Source organism: Passer montanus, unplaced genomic scaffold (genome assembly GCF_014805655.1).
Source record: "Passer montanus isolate IOZ18808 unplaced genomic scaffold, ASM1480565v1 scaffold9, whole genome shotgun sequence".
In the NCBI taxonomy this organism is placed as follows: Eukaryota; Metazoa; Chordata; class Aves; order Passeriformes; family Passeridae; genus Passer; species Passer montanus.
In genome coordinates, this window is record NW_024374367.1 from 2,759,143 (window position 1) to 2,777,849 (window position 18,707).

The window sequence follows — 18,707 nt, forward strand, 5'->3', positions numbered from 1 at the left end:
AGATGGATGGGCTTCAGCTGACACCTGCCTGTCCCTCCACACTGACCATCTGCACTTCTGGAGGGGCCTTTCATCCAACCCTGCTGCACACAGGGCTCTCTGTTTGAGGGCAGCTCTCCTTTTGCACGTTCCCAGCAGCCAGGGATGTGCTCTGTTGAATCTGGGGTTATAGTAGTAGAGAATCTAAAACAAGGAGAAGAGTTAGTTGCTACTATTCCAAGACTGGAAAAACTCAAGCTACAAGAACTAGCTGAATGGCAAAAGGGGAGCATGGTTAAGGAAAAGGACTTTGAACTTAGATATGGAACTTAAAGCTCAGGCTAAAGTGTTATGTGGGTTGTGTTCAGCCATCACAACTGAGGTTTTACCCTCCTGGGGGCTAATGAAGAATAACTGTTTTCAAAAGCTAAACCTCACTATTTCTCTGCAAGTTCAGAGCAGATAGGAGCAGGCAGGTAATCCCATGATCCTTGGATGCATCTGCTTGGCATTGGGCAGGTGCCACAGGGAGGCTCCAGATTTGGTCCAGCAAGACACAGAGCAAAAACATTCAGAGAAATCAGATTACACTGAGTCTGTCTGTCCCTTAAACAGGTTTAAACTCAGTAGCTCTCACTGAAATATATCTCATCTGCATTTCTACTAGTCAGAAAGACTCATTCAAATCTACTTGAACACAGGCTGAGAAAGGAATGAAAACCAGACCACTCACTCCCATCCTCACCTCTTCTATGGCAAGGCCTTATTTGCTGTGAAGGTCCCTCTTCCCCCCAGATTATCACAAGCATTAGTAGCTGTGCAGAGCACCTGCTGTACCTGGCTGTGAGCAGAAGTTGCTGCTTCCTCTGACAGGAACTCAGGCAGAGAGGCAGATCTTTGGAAATCCCGCTGCACTTTGGTGAATCCATAGAGGTTCAGCTGGCGAATAACACTCCTGATGTGCTGCGTGTTAAAAACCCGCTGACAAACTCCCCTGCCCAGCACCTCCACTTCAAAGAGATCTTTGTTGATGGCCACACATTTTCCACCCTCACTCCACCAAATGGACCGAAACTGGTCACTTTCCAGCATTTTCCAAAGCTTCTCTGGAAAGCAGAGGGGCAAGAATCGCTTGTCTTTGCCTGTGCTCTCACTGGAAACAGCAGGAGCTTGTTTGGTCCAGTGCCTGTCACTGCCAGACCAGATGTCCTGCTCATCCTCCATGGCTTGCATGGCAGTGTCACAGGGTACAAGTCCCTCCCGTGCTGGAAGACCAGGAGTAGCCATGTCAGCCCACTGCCCCAGTGCATCTGGAGCAGAAAGGGGTGGTGTTTCTGGGGGAATCAGCTTGCTTTTCTATTCTCACAGGTGGACTGAGCCTTCCCTCATTGGCCATCACCCTGCACAGCCATACCTCGTTCTCCCAGTCAGTGGGCAAAAGTCAACTGACCATGGCTAACTGTGGGTTCCAATGGAATGTTCTGGCATATCACTGTGGTGCCTGTGCTGTGGGGACATTGCAGGTGACATCTCAGTGATGGCTGGCACTGACCTCACCACTGATCTCAGGGGTGCCCTGGCAGGGGGAGCAGCCCGAGTAGAAACTGCTGAAGGGAACTTGGTGCTTCTCTGTCCCAGAGCCAGCAGTGGTGGCAGTCCAGAGCCCAGCAGTGTGCACAGAGCTGTCCTGAGGGGCTGTGGGCAGGGAAAGGCCTGGGCTGTGTCTGGCTGCACCAGGAGTGGGTCCCCAGGGAGAGCTGGAATGGCTGCAGCCTTGGGCATGCCAGGGCCCTCTTTGGGGAGCTTTCTGGCTGGGCCCCTCTGACACCTGTCCTTGTGGGTCTCGGGGAGAGATCAGCCCAGGGGACCAGCCCAAGGGACTGCACTAGAAAAGTGGGAAAGCCCAGCCCTGATGCCAAAGGTGGAGGCCAGCCAGGGCCTGGCTGCTGGGTAGTGGTGACGGAGATGAGGCATTCCAGACATTCTCCAGCACAGCTGGGAAGTGGGGGAGCAGCTGCTTGTCCAGGTGTACAGGCTCTGCATATGCAGGGACATGTGTTAGGGATTGGCTGTGTTACCTTGGCAAGCACAGGCTTTCTGTGAGCAGACACCTGTGTGTCCTGTGCAGGAGCTGCTGTGAACACCTCCTCTCCGTGCCAGCAGCAGTTCCCTGGACAGCCCAAAGATCTTGGCAGCTTCCTGAGGGGCAGCTTTCCTCCAGCTCCTCATCCAGGCACAGTGCAGCTGGGCTTCTTTTTTTGTGGCTCACTCTTGGCTTGTAGCCTTCCAGCACCTTGGGATGGTCCATCTTAAAGCTAGACCATAACAGAATCATAGAAGCTAGAAAGTGCAGAGGAAAGTGTTAGTTGTAACCAGTTCAAGCCTGAAAAACAAAATACATAAAAACTAAGACTTTAGTCTTGGCCAAAATCCAAACCTGGGTATTGAAGAAGGGGAGTTTGAAACCTCAAGCTTGGGCTGCCCAGATGTTACAATATGGTTCTACTAAGTGATAACCAGCCCTGGGTTTTTACCTGAGCAAGTCCACAGAGCTGTGCTGAAGGGCTGTGGGCAAGGAGAGGCCTGGGCCACGTTCAGCTGCACCCAGGAGTGGTTCCCCAAAGAGCAGCAGGGACAGCTGCAGCCTGGGACATCCCAGTGCCCCGTTGGGAAACCTTTCCAGCTGCACCCCTCTGCACACCTGCAGAGACACCCTGACAGTCTGCACCTTTTGAGATTCACTGGAGAAACACCTTACAAAGCTCCTTGGTAACAAACCAGCCTTTCAATTGGCTATGGAAAGTTCTGCCAAGCAAGGGGAAAGGGTTTTCCTTGTGGAAACACATTGCAGCAAGCCTTTGTGTGGAGTAAACAGTCTTCATGCCAGCAGGATCAATACTAACAACCTGTCTTGGTACCCAGTTCTGAGCTGCTCCTTGTCTCTCTCTTGCAGCCCAGTGTGAGGCAGTTTGGCTGCAGCATTCTGTGATCTGATAGAGGGGAGGCTATTTCTGAAGTGACAGAGACCCAGCAGACGGCTGAGAGCCCAGAACAACCCCTGAGCTCACCTTGTTAGCACTGCCAGGTTGCTGTTCTCTGACAATCTGTTCTAAACACTGGCTAAGTTTGGAAACAGTGCTAAAAGCAGGCTTGTCATGGTCGTGCCAATGAATGAAGAGCTTGTCAACAGAGGGAGAGTCACCAGCAGCACAAGGGAGAAGTATAAACATGACTATATTTCCTCTATAGAATGGTTTATATCTAGCTGTGAATCCTTCAAGCTGCTGCAACAGAGCTTTAATACTGTATTAAGGGCTGGAAAATTGGAGGGTCAGAGGATATTTCACTGTCTAGCTCCAGTCTTTTGCAAATGGATGTGAATCCTCCATTCAAAACAGATTCAACAAGCCAGTTCCTAACAGGTTCTGACCCTTATAAAGTGTCCATATTCAGCTTTTGACTTCAGCTTTATCTCCAGAAAATCCTCAGCAATTTAGGCTTACTCCAATGGCCAAGCTCACCACACATTCACAGAAGACAAGGAACAGCAACATGCAGTTGCTGGCAGCAGGGCAAACCCTCTGGGGTAAAGAGCCAGGATCCAGTGATCACAGCAGCACCTCTCCCAACTCAGCCTTAAGGAAGTAAGTTGTTGTGTTTTTTCCTGTGAAAGCAGAAAGGTGAAGAAAGATGCTGGTTTGCACAGGAAGATGGACAAGGCCAAAAAAAAGGGAGGTGCTACAGCTGCAGTGAGTTTGGGGTATGCTGCTTTGAGTTATCCTGAGGTATAGGAAAAGCCTGTAGGTGTAGGAGTCTCCTGCAACACCTCAGACCTTCACAAAAGAATTTATTTCCCACTGCAAGCCACCCAGCTCTGCATTTCTTGGTCGGACTTACTCCTTCTTGGAGACCAGGAACATTCCTCTGCCCCTGCCTTTCACTCAATGCCAGGCCTGCAGTGTGTCTGATAGATAAACCAACCTGGCAAAACCAAGCACATTCTTGTCTAGCACCATACCTTGACCCACTGATGAGTTCTTTTTTCATCATTTCCTGGAGATGTGGGAAACAGCTGGAGTCAGAATTCATGAGAGGAAGCAATAGAATTTCAGGCATTTCAAAAATAGAAAGATCAGAAAGGTTAGGCTTGAACCAAGTGAGGCAGACAAAGCCTATAACCCCTGCCAGGAGGATGAGCAATGCAAACAGTGGATGCCTGTATCTGGAGGAGAGATTCTCCCCAGTTACAGCAGAGGAATATGTTTTAAGTAGCTGGCTTTTGGTCTCTGTTTTGTTTACTCTTCCAAAGACAAAACCAAAAGTGACGCCATACTCTACTTTATTAAGTGCAGAAGGAAGCATCTGGGAAGGGCAGCAAAACATTACAAAGTCCAGACCAGCCTAAACAGAGACACCCACAAACCCTCCTGAGTCTGCTGAGTATGTAGATATTTATCAAGTACAGCCTGCTACACAGCTGAACAGAAAACACCTGCTGGGCTTCAGGATGCTCCAAGCAGCCAGGAGGAGAGCAGGGGGAATATCACACTCAGCTGCTCCCCAGGGGTTGCTTGGTCCCTTGAATAACCACCACTGCACAGAAGGACCGGAGCTCAGCTGCTGGGAGCAGACACCACAGCCATAGCTGTGCTCACACTGGCTCCAGTTCAAGGGCTGTAGGGCCACTGCCCACTTGTCAAGCTCCTGGCAACCTCCAGCCTGTGCCAAGTAGAAGCTGAGGAGCAGAATGAGGAAGTGATCCACTGAAACTTGTTCTGTGTGAGGGACTTCCCCAGAGCACAGCACGAGAAAGGCACTGCCTGCCCAGGAAAGTGCCACACTAAATCTGAAGAATGGCCAAGCTCTTGTTCAAGCTGGCTGATTTGATCACAGAAGCCAATACCTCTGCCAAATGCAGGCACTGGCTGAATACTGTTATAATTAGAGCTGAAGTGCTAGACCTGTTGTTTCTAATTCCTGTTATTTTTATTATTTTCAGTAATTTGTGCTAACCTGAAGTATTTTCAGTATTTTGTGCTAACTGAAGAGACATGGTGTCCAATTTCAGGGGGTAGGAGAACTTCATGCTAAGAACATCCAGTTTTGTTTTCCTACTTAAGCAGAGTGGTCCAAACCTAGTGGTGCAAACCTAGGTGCACCAAAAAGGTCCTAAGGCAAAGGGGAAGTACTTCACTTGCTAAATCAACTTATTGAACAATTAGGGTTAGCAGTATTTAGTTCTGTCAAATTACCCCAAAGGTAATTATTCTAATCAGCAAACATTTATTCGAAATTGCAGAGGTACAGTACAGGACAGCAGAGAAAGGAATCAGCTATTTCATCTGCAGCTGTCCTGACCTTCAGGGAAAAATCTCTCTAGCACAACATGGTTGCCATAAATACTTCCACCATGACAAAAGATGTCAGAAATGCAGGCTGTTGACATTACAGGATACTCAGCCAAAGCAAAACCGTATGGCTTTCAAACTGAGAGTTTAAAGACCAGCAACTTTCATGACAGTGTGATATGCTATCCTAGAGTTCAGAGGGCAGGAAAGTGCAGCTGATATTGAACACAAATATACTATTTTCTTTTACAGAAGTTAATTTCCAAAGGACACAGAACTGTTTAACTCATTGCCAAGTTTCAGTTCAAAACTAAGCATGTTTGTCTTGAAGGTCTCTTCCAACCTAGTGATTTTGTGAAGTTCACAAAAGTTCATCAAGGCAGAGTTCACCAGAAGTTTTATTCTTTTAATGATTAACAATTTTTATTTTTTTTTTTTAATCCTGGTTCATATCCTCTGGCTCAGGGGATTGCCAGGAGCACAGTGCACACCAGCATCTTCGTTTTGAGTCAGCAGCTAGCTGGATGGACATTTGCTCTGACTCACTGGACTCATACAGACAGCCAAGACTGAAGTATTCAAGTCTCAGTGTTGTTTGTGCAAAACAAAGCCTCATTTGGCAGTGTGGGATGTCACAGGCTCATTTCTCAGTGTCTTCTCAGAGTGTTCAGTTCCTCCTTCTGTCTCTTGTGAGCCTGAAAAGACAGACCACCATCCCCAAGGAGGGCAGACACAGGGTTGCTCTGCTTCTTGTTTGTAAAGTATTACAACACTGTGCAAGCAAATGGTCTAACCTCACATGAAAAGACATCTTAGATAAATCCCTTGCATGGAATTAATCACACTGGTGTTGCAATCATGGGTGTCATGGATAAAAATGACCCAAAGAAGAGGAGGATGACAATTTTCCATCAGCGCTTATTTACTCTAATTATAAACAGAGATTCCCAGCTCTCTTAAGCTAGGCCAAACAACTAGCACCTACCTGTGGCCTGTTATCTTAGCTGAGGACTATGCTAGAGCAGATTTCCTGCCACATATCTGGAGGGGGCTGCCTTGATCTTACAAGGTCAACAGGAGAAGCATCATTTTATTGTTACTGTTGAATATACATTTCTTGCACAGTTACAGAGACATTTCCTTGCTACTATAAAGAGGTGCCCTCATATCACCTCCAGATGTCATAATTATAAGGTAAATGTTCCTGGTGCCAACCCCACTATAAGCTCTTATACCTTGTTCAGTGTGGTACAAAACTCTGCCCCTGAGCTGAGCTGGGGTCTCTGCTGTGCTGGTGAAGCCAGCATTCACAATGGGGTTCTGGGCTTAGATTGTGGAGAGGAAGCTTTAACACCAAAAAATAAAATCATGAGTAACCACATTAAGTTGAACATATCTATTATACAACCCCTGTCCTTCCCAAGTGAAATGCACCTGCATGGATGTGGTCTTACAGCTTTTGACCTAATGCTTTTATGCAGTAGGGAAGGTGGAAAGATGACACAAAGCCCACACATGGTAAAACACCTTTGCAGCAGGAAAATCAAGCCCTCTACATCGTAAAAGCAAGCAGAGAGTCAAAGCATTGGGCTCAAGCAATTGATCAGGTAAAAAAACTGAGATATCTGAGTGGTTTTCTTAGGAATGGTTGACGACTTACACAGATTGTGCAACTGCTCTGCCTCTGCTCTGCAAACACAGCCTGATGTCCAAACAGCAGTGTCTGTAACAGCCTGCCTCTGTATTGATATCATTTGTGTGTGCTTTGTAAATAAACAAATAGTGACTCACAAGTGACAGGCTTGGAGAAAGCCAGGGCAGGGGTTACAGCACAGGCTAAGTCCTCACCTTCTCATCTGCCCAGGCACACAGCACAGAACGGGCCTGGCTGCAGCAGGGCAGCTCCACAGTGCAGCAACCCTGGCTGCCAAGCCCAAACCCTCGCCCCAACAGCTCAGTGACATTTGGCCTAACTGGCAACAGCAGCCCTGGCCTGGCAGGATATCCCCCAAAGGTGAACATTCCCACCATATCCTCACCCAAAAGCACCTCTTTCCCCAGCAATGCGTGTCATCCACCCTCTCCAGATTGTTACACTGAATTAACACTGGGTAAGTGAAAAAAAGTACAGGAGAGATAAATAGAAATTAACGTTTAACCTTTTCCTACCTTACACTACTGGCAAATAGCTGCAAGCAATCCAGAAATTATTTCCACTCATTTAGTTTCTACTTGGTGAGAGATTTTGTTTCCTCTGCCAGGCAAAGAGCTCCATCAGCAGCAGACCTAAGGAAACTGGGTCCCTCATGGATTCAGTATTTGGATATTGGTTTCTGGTTTGGTTTTTTTCCTCGTGGCTGCCACAGTTCAAGTCTGCTACAGCTTGTTTCTTGGTCAGTGGATGGCAAGTTCTCTGTCAACTGGCTTTGTGGTTTCTGAGATCTCTTAGGAACATTTAAAAGCTTTACTGTTCTTTGAGCTTCTCACTGAACTGAAGCATGGCCACCACGTTCAAAGGCACTGGCAGGCAGTCAGCACAACCACAGTACAACACTGTGCCCTCACAGAGTTCAGCTTGAAACAAATGGAAAAGGAAGCCAAGAGCAAATCATGTCCTAGACTAGCAAAAATCCTTTAAAACACAAGAGAATTGCAAAACCAAATCTGAAAAGGCACAGAATCAGAAGATTCTTGTTTGTAAGCTCATCTCCTCAGTTCTTTGAGATGTAGCCTGAACCTCCCAACCAAAGCACTTGGACAGTCATGATCCAGAGACTGGATCTTCAGCCCTGAACACCCAGAGCGTAGGGAAGCTCTTCAGTCCAAGTCTCCTTCTCCTATCACCAACAGTAGCCAGCCACAACTGCCTGGCATCAACCCTCCTGTCACAAGAGGAGAGTCAGTCCTTTATCCTTGCACCCATCTCCGTGCAGGACTGCCTGGTACTGCTGGAGAAGCTGGGTATGAATGGATGGCTCATTCATGCTGGGACACTGGGCTGTTCTCTTGTCCCCCACAGCACGACCTCACCCAGCACAAGAGAGCTGTGAAACCAGTTCCCTGCACGGTGCCACTCCACTGGGCTGAGCAACCAGAGATGTCAGAGGCTTACCTGGAGGCTGTGATCCTTAAGGCTTTGTCTGGTTGTAATTAAATCACCTGCTAGGGAGGATGTCCTGCCTGCTTTACCCAGCAGTGTCTGGGCAAGGCTGTGCAGGGACAGAGACAGAGGCTGCAAGGGCCTACTTTGCAGGCTGCAGAAAGAGCAGAGGCATGCTGAGACCATTGCAGTGAGGTTCCAGCAGCCTCATCTTGCCCCCTTACCTCCCTCAACCTGCATCCAGAGGGGCACAGTCATCTCCAAGTCCTCACTCTGTTGCCCAGCAGGGCCCAGCTGTGCTCCTCACTCATTCCTGCCCTGAGCAGGCCAGGTCTGTGCTGGGGCCACTGCACCAGCCCAGAGGTGGAATCCAAGATCTGAGCATTGGCAAGTTGGGGGTGTGCAGGAAAGAACAACCCCAGGTTGGAGAGAACTCACTGCCACACAGACAGCCAAGGTGGTTTATTTCTTCAGGCACCCTTTACTTTGACATTAATTGAAATTAGTAGTTGTTTCATCCACAGGACAACTGAAGCTTCCAAGACAAGTAACTGGTGGGACAACCATTTGCTGGCATCCCAGGCAATCATCCAAGACTCTGGCTGGTGTTTGCTTCAAAGACCCTCTATGTTCCAGTACAGCTCACCCACTGCCCACAAGTTTTACAACATCTGAGGCTGCAGTAACTGTTAAACTGCTGTTCATGGTTTGGGCAAACCCCTACATTGAACAATACCCAGACTTATCTTGATATTAGCAAAGCAAAGTTGAGCAAATGGGAGATGTGCTCTCGCAACAGAAAGTTATGCAGAGCCCCAGGCCAGGCAGAGTGCTCTCAAGGCCTCCATGTCAAGCCCAAGGGCCACCTCACCTCATCTCTTATCCAGACCAACACCAGACACTTCCCAAAGAGGTGCAAGAACCACAGACAGCCTGTATACCTGGCCTCCAGCACCTCAGGACTGGTTTATGTCTGGACAGTAACACCCAAGTTTCCCTCACAAAAGCATCACGGTTTATTCCAACACCAGGTTGCCTTGTTTTCCATTTAAGAACCTGAGCTGGACACTCCATCTTGCTACATTTATAGTCTCACCAACTTCTGAAGACAATGAGACACACAAGTAAGCTCAGCTAACCAGTGGCTAAAAGGATTTTCTCACAGCCCAATCATCCTTTAGTTAAGCTCCACAATTTCATGGCAACAAGCCCCAGATAGGCTGGAGATGTTGGGAACAGGAGGTTCTTCCCAGTTACCACACAATACATATTTTTCCTGGGTGGCAATTTGTTGCTACCAATTGTGCTGAGAACAGCACTGTTCCCTGTGGCACAGTGAATTCAATTTATAATAAAACCAAAAAGAGAAAAAATAGGGCAGCTTTGACAAGATTTGCTTGACTCACCCCTGCTGCTGTGTTTAATATTGTTGTAGAAATTGCTCCATGCAGGGAGCAATTTAGAAAAAGCTTGATGAGAAAAGGCTTGTGATGAGGAAAGCTCATCTGCTTTCCTTTAGAGCAGCTGCCTGCCCAGGACAGATGCACTTGTCACGTATGTGGAGATGGCTCATGCATACTAAAGGAGCAACTCATTCAATAACCACACATTTATGAGACAGTTTCTAATCAAATCCTTCCTCCAAGCACAGATAACAAGCCATCCTCAACACTCTCACCACAAGTACACGACAGCTCCAGCCCTCTGCTGTCGCCAGCACACAGCAGCCTCATTGTGCAAGGACCCACCAAGCCTGTGTGACACTCCCAGCCTCAGGGCACCCATCCCCTGCTAACTCAGAAAATCTTGTGCTGGGAATGTACCCTAATCCTACATCTTCACTGACACTTCCAAGCTGTGTGCAGTGCACTGGCAGTGCCTCCAGCTAAGGCACATGCCTGCTGCCTTAATGCTCTGCTCCATGTGAGTGCACAAAGCATGGGAGATGTCCTGTTACTGCAGGGGAAAAAACATCATTCTGTTCAAAATGTCATTGCTGTGTTGCTTCCTGCATGGACTTCCCCAGACTACCATGGTGTGATGGGGCAAGGACTGCCTGTCCTTGGATGAGACAGTGGGAGAGCTGGGATCTGCAGAGAGCTCTTCAAATAATAAACAGAAACCTCCAAGATCAAGCCACTGAAGAGGAAGGACAGTCCAGTCACAGACAGATATGCTTTATCAAACCAGCACAGCAGATGCTGGTATAAAGTAAGGAGCAAAGGCTGCAGGAGGCTGTATCTGAAACAGAGTGAGCAGCTCTGCAAGAACCTGTGATCTGGGAAAAAGTCAGTGCACCTTCAAGCACAAGAGGTGGTGCCAGGAGCCTCCTGCAGCTGGAGAGGCCCCAAACACTCAGCTTTAGGCTGGGTGAATGGGCAGGGGACCCAGCAAACAGCAAGGCAGATGCAGGGAGAGCCCTCTGCTCACTGCACACCCCACCTCCCCACACACCTTTTCATCACCAAAAATGCAGCATACTGAAATCTCACTGTATAATTATGAGACTGTGCTGCCTCACCTTGAATATGAGTGAAGCCTTTGAGTGATTTTAGCTTCTCCTCTCAAATCCAGCTATCTCAAAAACATGGTGTTTCTACATGTTTGAAGGGAAAGAGAAATTCCATAGTGAGCAGGGAGAGAAGGGAGCTACATTCCTGCTCCTGACAAGAAAAAGCTGCAGCTCTCCCCTGCCTGCTGGCTGGCCAGCAAGAACACACACACTTTCCCAAGTGAGAATTAGCCAGGGCACAGGCTGTCTCCCCCAATCAGTAGGTGATTTGGGAGAGAAGTGAGCATAGTGAGGGATATTAAGATTTACTGCATCAGTAGCAAGTACAAGTGGAGTTGGACTTCCCCAAACCTCTTGTGCACAGAGTAACTTTTCCCTTGCTTAGGTTACAGTCAGGAGTTTATGCTAAGGACTGTCTCTTTCCTCAGTGGGCATTGCAAGGTGTCAGCTCTGCTACAAGCACAGTGGAGCAGCTCCAGGGTAATGGCACCAGCACAACACTGAGATGAATTTTGGTTGAGGTCCCAGTTTTACTTTTGGCATCCAAAGACATTTGCTTGTGTCCCCTTTTCACCCTGGCAGGACAGCTGTGTCCCAGCAGGGACGAGTCCTCCAGCAACACGGCACCAGTCTGTGCTGTGCAGACACATGAACAAGCAGACCAGGAGAAACTGCCTCCTCTTTACCAAAACCAAGCCCAAGGAAGTCAATAAAGGACAAACAACCCCCAAGCACTCAAGTCAAGTTCCTGTTGCCTAACTTAATGCACTGTTCCCCCATCACATGGCACGCTGTGCTTGCTTTCAGGGTATCACACATCCCTACAGCCTCAGAGCTTTCCCTCTCCAACTGCTCTGCCCTGGGTGGGTGGAAGAACAGGCCATGCTGCCTGCCACCTCCCCCAGGAAAACCTTCCTTGCTTTTCTGGAAAGAACTGCTGTGTGGAGGATTCATGCTGGATTTCTCCTACTTTTGAAATTGTTTATCTTTTCCGGTTGATGCTGACCTACATAATAAGCAGGTCACTGGAACATGAGAGATGTTTTTCTGAGGAGGCAGAGGAGAAAAGCCAAGCAGCCCCCCCTCCAGACAGGCTTCTGAGGACAAAGTGCTGCTTCCCCGGGGTCCCACTCCACAGCCTCCTTCATGCTCCTCTGCCCAAAACCAGCAGGAGCTGCTGGGATCTCACTGGGCTATGGGCAGACCCTGAGCAGAACATCAGGCTGGTTAAAGCTCCATGGGGAACTGAGGGGAGCTTCAGGAACACAAACCTCCCTCATGTGAGCAGTGCAGAGGCCACGTGCAGTCCCTGTGCACGAGGCTGGGAGCTCATGCAGTGGCCTGGCTGTGTGGGACTCAGTCCCGTGGGCAAGGCAAGCTCCCACCAAACCAGCAGCAGCAGGAGGGAGAGAACAAGAAGATCCCTGTGGTGCAAACCCCTCCCCAGCAGAAGGAGGGTCTGGCTTGTAGCAGGTCTGCAGAGCACAGGAACACAGGGCTGAGACATTACCAGCTGTTACAGTGCTCTATCTGAAAATCTGGCAGGTGAAAAGCAGGGTTAGAAGAGATGAACTCAGTTTACTTCTCAAGCTTTAGTCATCATTTCTGCTTCTTCATAAGGGGAGCATCCCTAAGGGCTTGCCACAATAAAGCACAAGCTAGAAATGAGAAAGATTTGAGCCAAGAGAAGAGAGGCCCTGAAATAACCTTTCAGTATCCATGGTTTAAGGTAAGGCAGCATGGAACTGGACTGTCTCAGGATGTTGTGTCCAGCACCATCCTCCCTCATCTTGCAGCCAATGCCTCCCCTGCTCCCAAAAAGGACACAGCCCTGTGAAAGGTCTGTCAGCAAATCCAATCCCCACACTGACTGAGGCACTGCAAGCAGGAAGCAGAGAGTTACCTATCCACGGGTAAAGCAGGGATCTATTAGAGAAATTAATGTGATGTGATCCTGCCTGGGGCTCAGAGTCAGTCCCAGAAGGATATACAGAGCAAGTAACCAGAGAAGGCAAGGGTAAGAAGCTCTCTCAAACAGCCTGATGGCTCAGAGAGCTCCAGTGACAATAGTGCAAGTCTGGTAACTAGGTCACAGTTATGATCCTTAATTAATCCTGAAGATTCCCCATCTGCCAGGAGGAACATGACAGATAAGGTGGCTCATTAAGCAAAAAAGCAGGCCAGGGGTTATGCCAGACCCAAGCCAAGCAGCAACTGCTTTGCCCAGCCTGCTCCCTGCCAAGCTTTTAGCCAGCAGACACACCAGGCTCCCCCCATCTCCCCTGAGGAAGTGACAGCTACCCAGAGCCTGTTCACAAGCCCCTGCCCAAACCACACTGACATAATCCATGACACAGGAGAGTGATGAGATTGAAAACAGACCAGGGCAGGCAGACATGAGGCTCCAGCAGAGGAGCTGTACCAAATCCTGATGGACAGCTGACCCCTGGATCCCTGGGCTGTGCTTCTCCTGCAGCCCTGCTCTTCTCCTCTGCATGTCCCTGTGCTGGGTGGGGTGTGCTATCCCAAGTCACTTCTTCCCACAGCTCCTCTGGGAGAAGCTAAGAGATACCAGCTGCTCTGCTTGGGCTGCCTCAGCTTGCACAGAGGCAGTCACAGCCCTGGGTGCTGCAAAGGGGCATCAAGGCCAGAGGAGAAAAGGGCCTGACACTGCAGCTGACACTAGGAGAGGTCACATGCTGGCAAAGCCAGGCTGTTCTCTTGGCAGAGAGAGCTGGTCCTGCCCATGACACTGGAGAGCACATCTGCCAACAGGGAGCAGAGACTGACTGAGGGCAAGGCCATGGATGGCTGGCACTGGGGAGAGCAGTCTAGGTAAATGTCATCTGCCCTGGCCTCTACAGCTGGTTGTGTTTTGTCTCTACACATGATCCATATGAGTATCTTGATCTGCTTAAATCCACTGCTGACAGGGAGATGAGACAAGATAATCTTGATTGAGTTTTCAAGCCCTGCTTCTGCTACCTGAGCAATTAAAAAGCAGCCACTGTCAGCAAAAACAGCAACACCTAACAGAGCTTCTGAGGACTCAGCCCAGAGCAGAAGCATTAAAAATAGTGTTTCAGAGGATGGATGACTAATAAGCCCTGCACTGACAACTGTTGGGAGAGGGGGGCAGCTTAGTACTAAAGCCATGTCTCTGGGGCCCCTTATTAAGGTGTCACTTGTGCTCACCACCACCCCCAAAGGCATTGTATTCCCCAACATGAACAACTGACAGCATGCCAGGGAACAGACACAATTAAACCAGGACAAGTAGAAAGGAGAAAAGCTGCCAAGTAAACATAAAACAGTATTTTCACCCAAGGAAACTTTGAAAAGCAGAGCAATCAAATTCACAGTATATGCACCATCACTGTAGACACGCACTGTTCTCCCTCATCCAAGTGCAGCTGGGTGAGGGACTGCACTACAGTGAGATCATCCCATGAAAACTGGGTCACTGGCTAGCAAACCCAAGAGACAGTGCCAGGACTTTGGGAAGGATGCACTGAAATCACTTCTTCTAATTGAAATATGAGCTTAGGAAGCATCTCTAGTTTATTTGCTCTTGTAATTAGAGCTTTAAATTTCAATTACTTGCTTAAAATCTAAGTGTTCTTCATGGTAAATAATCCTGACAGAGTTTTTACTGTGGAGGAGGCAGGCAGTTTTGGGAACGAAGCTGAAATAAACACAGGAAACATGAGCACCTTTCCAAGACAGAAGTACAGAGAGCACAGGTCTCACAGAGCAATCCACGGCCTCAAAGGCTCCCAAGTGAACTCACAGCTTGCCCCCATGACACCCTCCAAAGAACAGCAGAGCTGTTTGCTGTGCTAAGCACCAGCCTCCTCTCTACCTCTTCCACCCAAAGTGCAAAGCCAGGTGCTACACAAGCCCTGAAGATCCTTCTGGATTTCAGCACTAGAGAGCACAAAGATCCAGAGGGTTTGCACATCTTCACTTGTTAGAACTGCTGGCTCCTGCTTTAAGGTTGAAATGGTGGCTGTCCCCTTCTCAGGCACCCCACCCTCCACTACAGCTCATTCTTGCTGCAGGCTGGAGAGGATGAACATTTGCTCCACATCAGAGCCTGGCCAATAACTATGCATGGCCCAGCATGGCATCTCTCCCCAAAATTACTTCTTGCAAGATATTGCCTCACAAAATTCAGCTTGAGAAAAAAACCCAACCTGACACCCATCTGGACACAGAGATTGCTCAGCACACTCCATCATAGGCAGAAGAACTAACCTTAAAGTAGTGAATGGGCTGGGGAAAAACACTGCAAAGCAACACAACCACCCCTCTACTTGTTAAACACTGCAATAATACATCACTATGTGCTGCATTTGCAGACTTTGAAGTGTCAAAGAACTACAAGAAAATATTAAACTGCCATCAGGGCTTTTGGGGAAACAGTTCAGCCACTGCCAGCAAGAGCCTTGTGCAGTGGAGCTAATTTGAGTTTTCTGCTGCTACTGATGGCTGGAGAACCACCAGTTATCCTTTGCCCCGAGTTCCCTCTCCACACAGAACCACCACACCTCACTCTCACAGGCTCAGTACTTCCTCACTATGTGATCAATCTTCCTTACCAGTGCCTAGAGAGGGTGTGTCACAACAGGTCACCTGGAGTAACACAAATTTTTTTTTTTTATTTTGTATTAATTAATGCATTATTAAATTTCACAGTGAAAACACAATACATCTTTTTGAGAACATGAATTCTGAATTGCCTTTTCAAGTTAAACTTTGAAGCAGAGACTTTTCAAGACTAGAGGTCTTTAAAAAAAAAGACAAGGAGTACAAAACTAAATCATCAGAAGTACACCTTAGTTTTCCTAACAGCTTGTGGGATGTCTGCAGGAATTTCTGGGTTGCAAGTCTGAAGAGACTAGGTTATCTAATGTATATAAAAGCTCCATAAGATTATCAGAGCTCTCTATAAAACCACAGCACACAGATCAATCACTTGATCCATCACTAGTGCTAGGCCAGCAATAATCCTGCACTCTCCCTTGGTTTGCTCTTACAGTCAGTGTGACATGAGAAAGGCACAGAAGTAAAGAGAATGACTCAACCTCAGGTTTGTATTTTTGCCATTTCAATCTTAATGTCTCAGCTGATCCCTCTCAACCTTTTTGTTATGTCATGTTTGCACTTCCATCTCTTTCTAGGACATTCTCTAGAATCAGTTTTCATCTTTGCCCAGGGCTGGGACAAGATGCATTTCCAAGGGAGAGCACATGCCAAACCCCCAATTAAGCAGCGAGATTCCTGAAAAGAAGACCTTAAAAGCTCTGAGTTCTTTACCACATCTCCTGGAGGCCCAAGAGCAACACATTTTCCCACCATCCCAAGCCAACACAACACAACTAGGTTTGCTCAGCACACCAAGCCAGAGACAGCTCACTCCTTTGAGTCCTCTAGTCCAATAGAGCTCAGCTGGAATGATGTTCAAAGCAGCTGCAGAACCATCAGGTCGAATAAACCAAAGCAGACAAGGCTGCCAGCAGGGTCACAGTACCCCAGGAAACCTCCCAGTCCAGCTGTCCTGGCATCCTCACTGCTCCTGGTACCGCCTGTGCTGCTTGGCAGGCAGTGGCCTGGCAGCCTTGGAAGTGGAGTCCAGAGCTTGGCATGACTGAGGCTGTTTGTAAGACAGGCACACAGAACACTTGGCAGCTTTTGGGAGAGGTCAGTACAAAAGCAAACAAGGAATGGAAGCCTTGCATACCCCAGTAATCTCAATACGTCACAGAGTTTCTCTCATCTGCAGCTGTCAAGTTCAGATTTTGAGATACAATGTGCTAATTTCCTCCCTTAATATTTCAGCACAAGGCCCCCTCTTCCCTATAGCTGACACTCTTCTCATTTTAATACCTAATCACCACCCTCTATCTGTAATCTTCAGTACATAAGGAGGAATAGCATGTCTTGCATCTCACAGGTTAAGCAACAAGAGCTATTGCAAAACAGCACAGCAAACGCCATGGGCAGAATGCACACTGGCAGGTGGAAGCATTTGGAGCTGGACCCTAAGAAGGCTGCAAGCTCATTCTTCCACCTTCCTGGTGTATACACAGGCTGTGGTGTTCCACTCACAGGAGAACTTGGCTCTGTGAGGTTTTATACCCCCTGTTGCCACACACTTTCATGCTATTTTCATGTCTGGAAAACCTCTACTTAAATGTGAGGCATCCTTCTGCTCTACTACTTGGCCTCTTCACCTCAATCCTTTGGATTATGTCTTGCAAGGAGCTGATTCTGACTGTACAACTATAGCATACAATATTAACTGTGACAACTAATTCTAAAACTATAACATTTCCCTGGCAATTGATGGAAACAATGAAAGATCAAAACTGCTTTATGCTTTACTCTGTTACTGCTTGCTTTCTCCAAGGCACTTGCTAAAACTGTCTCACAACCAGCAATATGTAATGCTATGAAATGACTGGATAAGGAGAAAAGCCACCCAGCTAACAGAGTTCTGTTGCCTCACTGGGTACTCATTCATGGGATAACACCTACACAGAGACACTCAGCTTGGCTCTAGACAAGAGCAGGATTTTCCCCTACCTTCTCACGTCATCAGCAGGTATTTCATTCTGAAATGCTTCTCCTTACTTCACTGCATTTCACTGACCTTTGCAGAAGAAATTATATTACCAGATGTGTGAAAGAATAACAAGCCTTTGCTGAGACAAACCACAAGCACGAGCATTACTAGTAGGTGTACTGTGACTGTAAGGACTTCACTGGATGCCTTTATCCCTATTCCCAGGCTGAAAAGGCAATCTTACTTGTATTGCTACACCTGGGAACAGACAGGCAGCATGTAAAGGCTGCAGGAAATAGCACTGATTAAAAACTGTCCAGTCAGGGAATCTTCACTTTGATAAGAAAAAGGACATCAATTTATACAAAGGATTTCACTTCCTGTATCAATCTGTGTCTGTGGTGACTGGAAAGAAGTGAGGGCAGTTTAATTATGCTACTGCTTTCTCAGGTGTCCATGGCAGGCCCATGGGACAGGTAGACAGGTCAGAGAGATGATTTTTGGTTATGATTTAACACCAGTAGGCACCGAATCCCCACACAGCCCATACTTAGTCCCCCCTTTCTCTTGGATGGGGGAGATAATCAGAAGGGTCAAAGAGTAAAAACTTGTAGGTTGAGATAAAGCCAGTTTAATAACTAAAAAAGAGGACAAAAGTAACAGAGAGAAAAAAAAAAAAATTCAGATCTCAATATAGACAAGGGTTTATGCATGGGGAGGGGGAATTGTTTTTCTGGCTTGCCCTCTCTGACACTGACAGGATGGGAAAAAATTAGGAATATGCACAGTCCTGACTTCAGAAGTGGGCAAAAGGGATTAGATGTTGCTAATTATGGTGCAGTTACAGCCTTTCATTTGAACAGGCTGAATGCAGAAGGGCTCTGACCTTTGCTTTTCTGCTAAGTATCTAAATGCTCTCTTCAAAGCATAAATTTCATGAAAATTCTATGAAAGGAGCTACCTGCAGACAAATGCAAGGGCAGATGAATGCTACAGAAATGTTCTGTTTCCAGGAGTACTGGGGAAAACATGCTTGAGAGAAGAGGGTGGGAGGGAAGTATTCAAGGTAACTTACTACATGGTAAACCAGCAACATGGAAAGAGACCATCTTCAGCAGCAACTCTTCAGAGACATCTGCAGACATTAACTTGGTCTTGTGGCAGGGGATTTTCTCCCGTTTCAATTTCACTGCGGGAAGC

The 18,707-nt window shown here is 47.7% G+C and overlaps 1 protein-coding gene across 1 annotated transcript in view; it reads right to left on the reverse strand.

Moving 5' to 3' along the window:
* Positions 1–18,707, reverse strand: part of POC1A (POC1 centriolar protein A) — a 76,715-nt gene that overhangs the window by 52,188 nt on the left and 5,820 nt on the right. The window contains exons 3-4 of the mRNA XM_039734302.1: positions 2,058–2,319; positions 817–1,244 (exon numbers count right to left, since the gene is read on the reverse strand). Of these exons, the coding sequence (XP_039590236.1) occupies positions 817–1,244; positions 2,058–2,208 (579 nt within the window). The 5' untranslated portion in view covers positions 2,209–2,319. The remainder of the gene's footprint in view (positions 1–816; positions 1,245–2,057; positions 2,320–18,707) is intronic.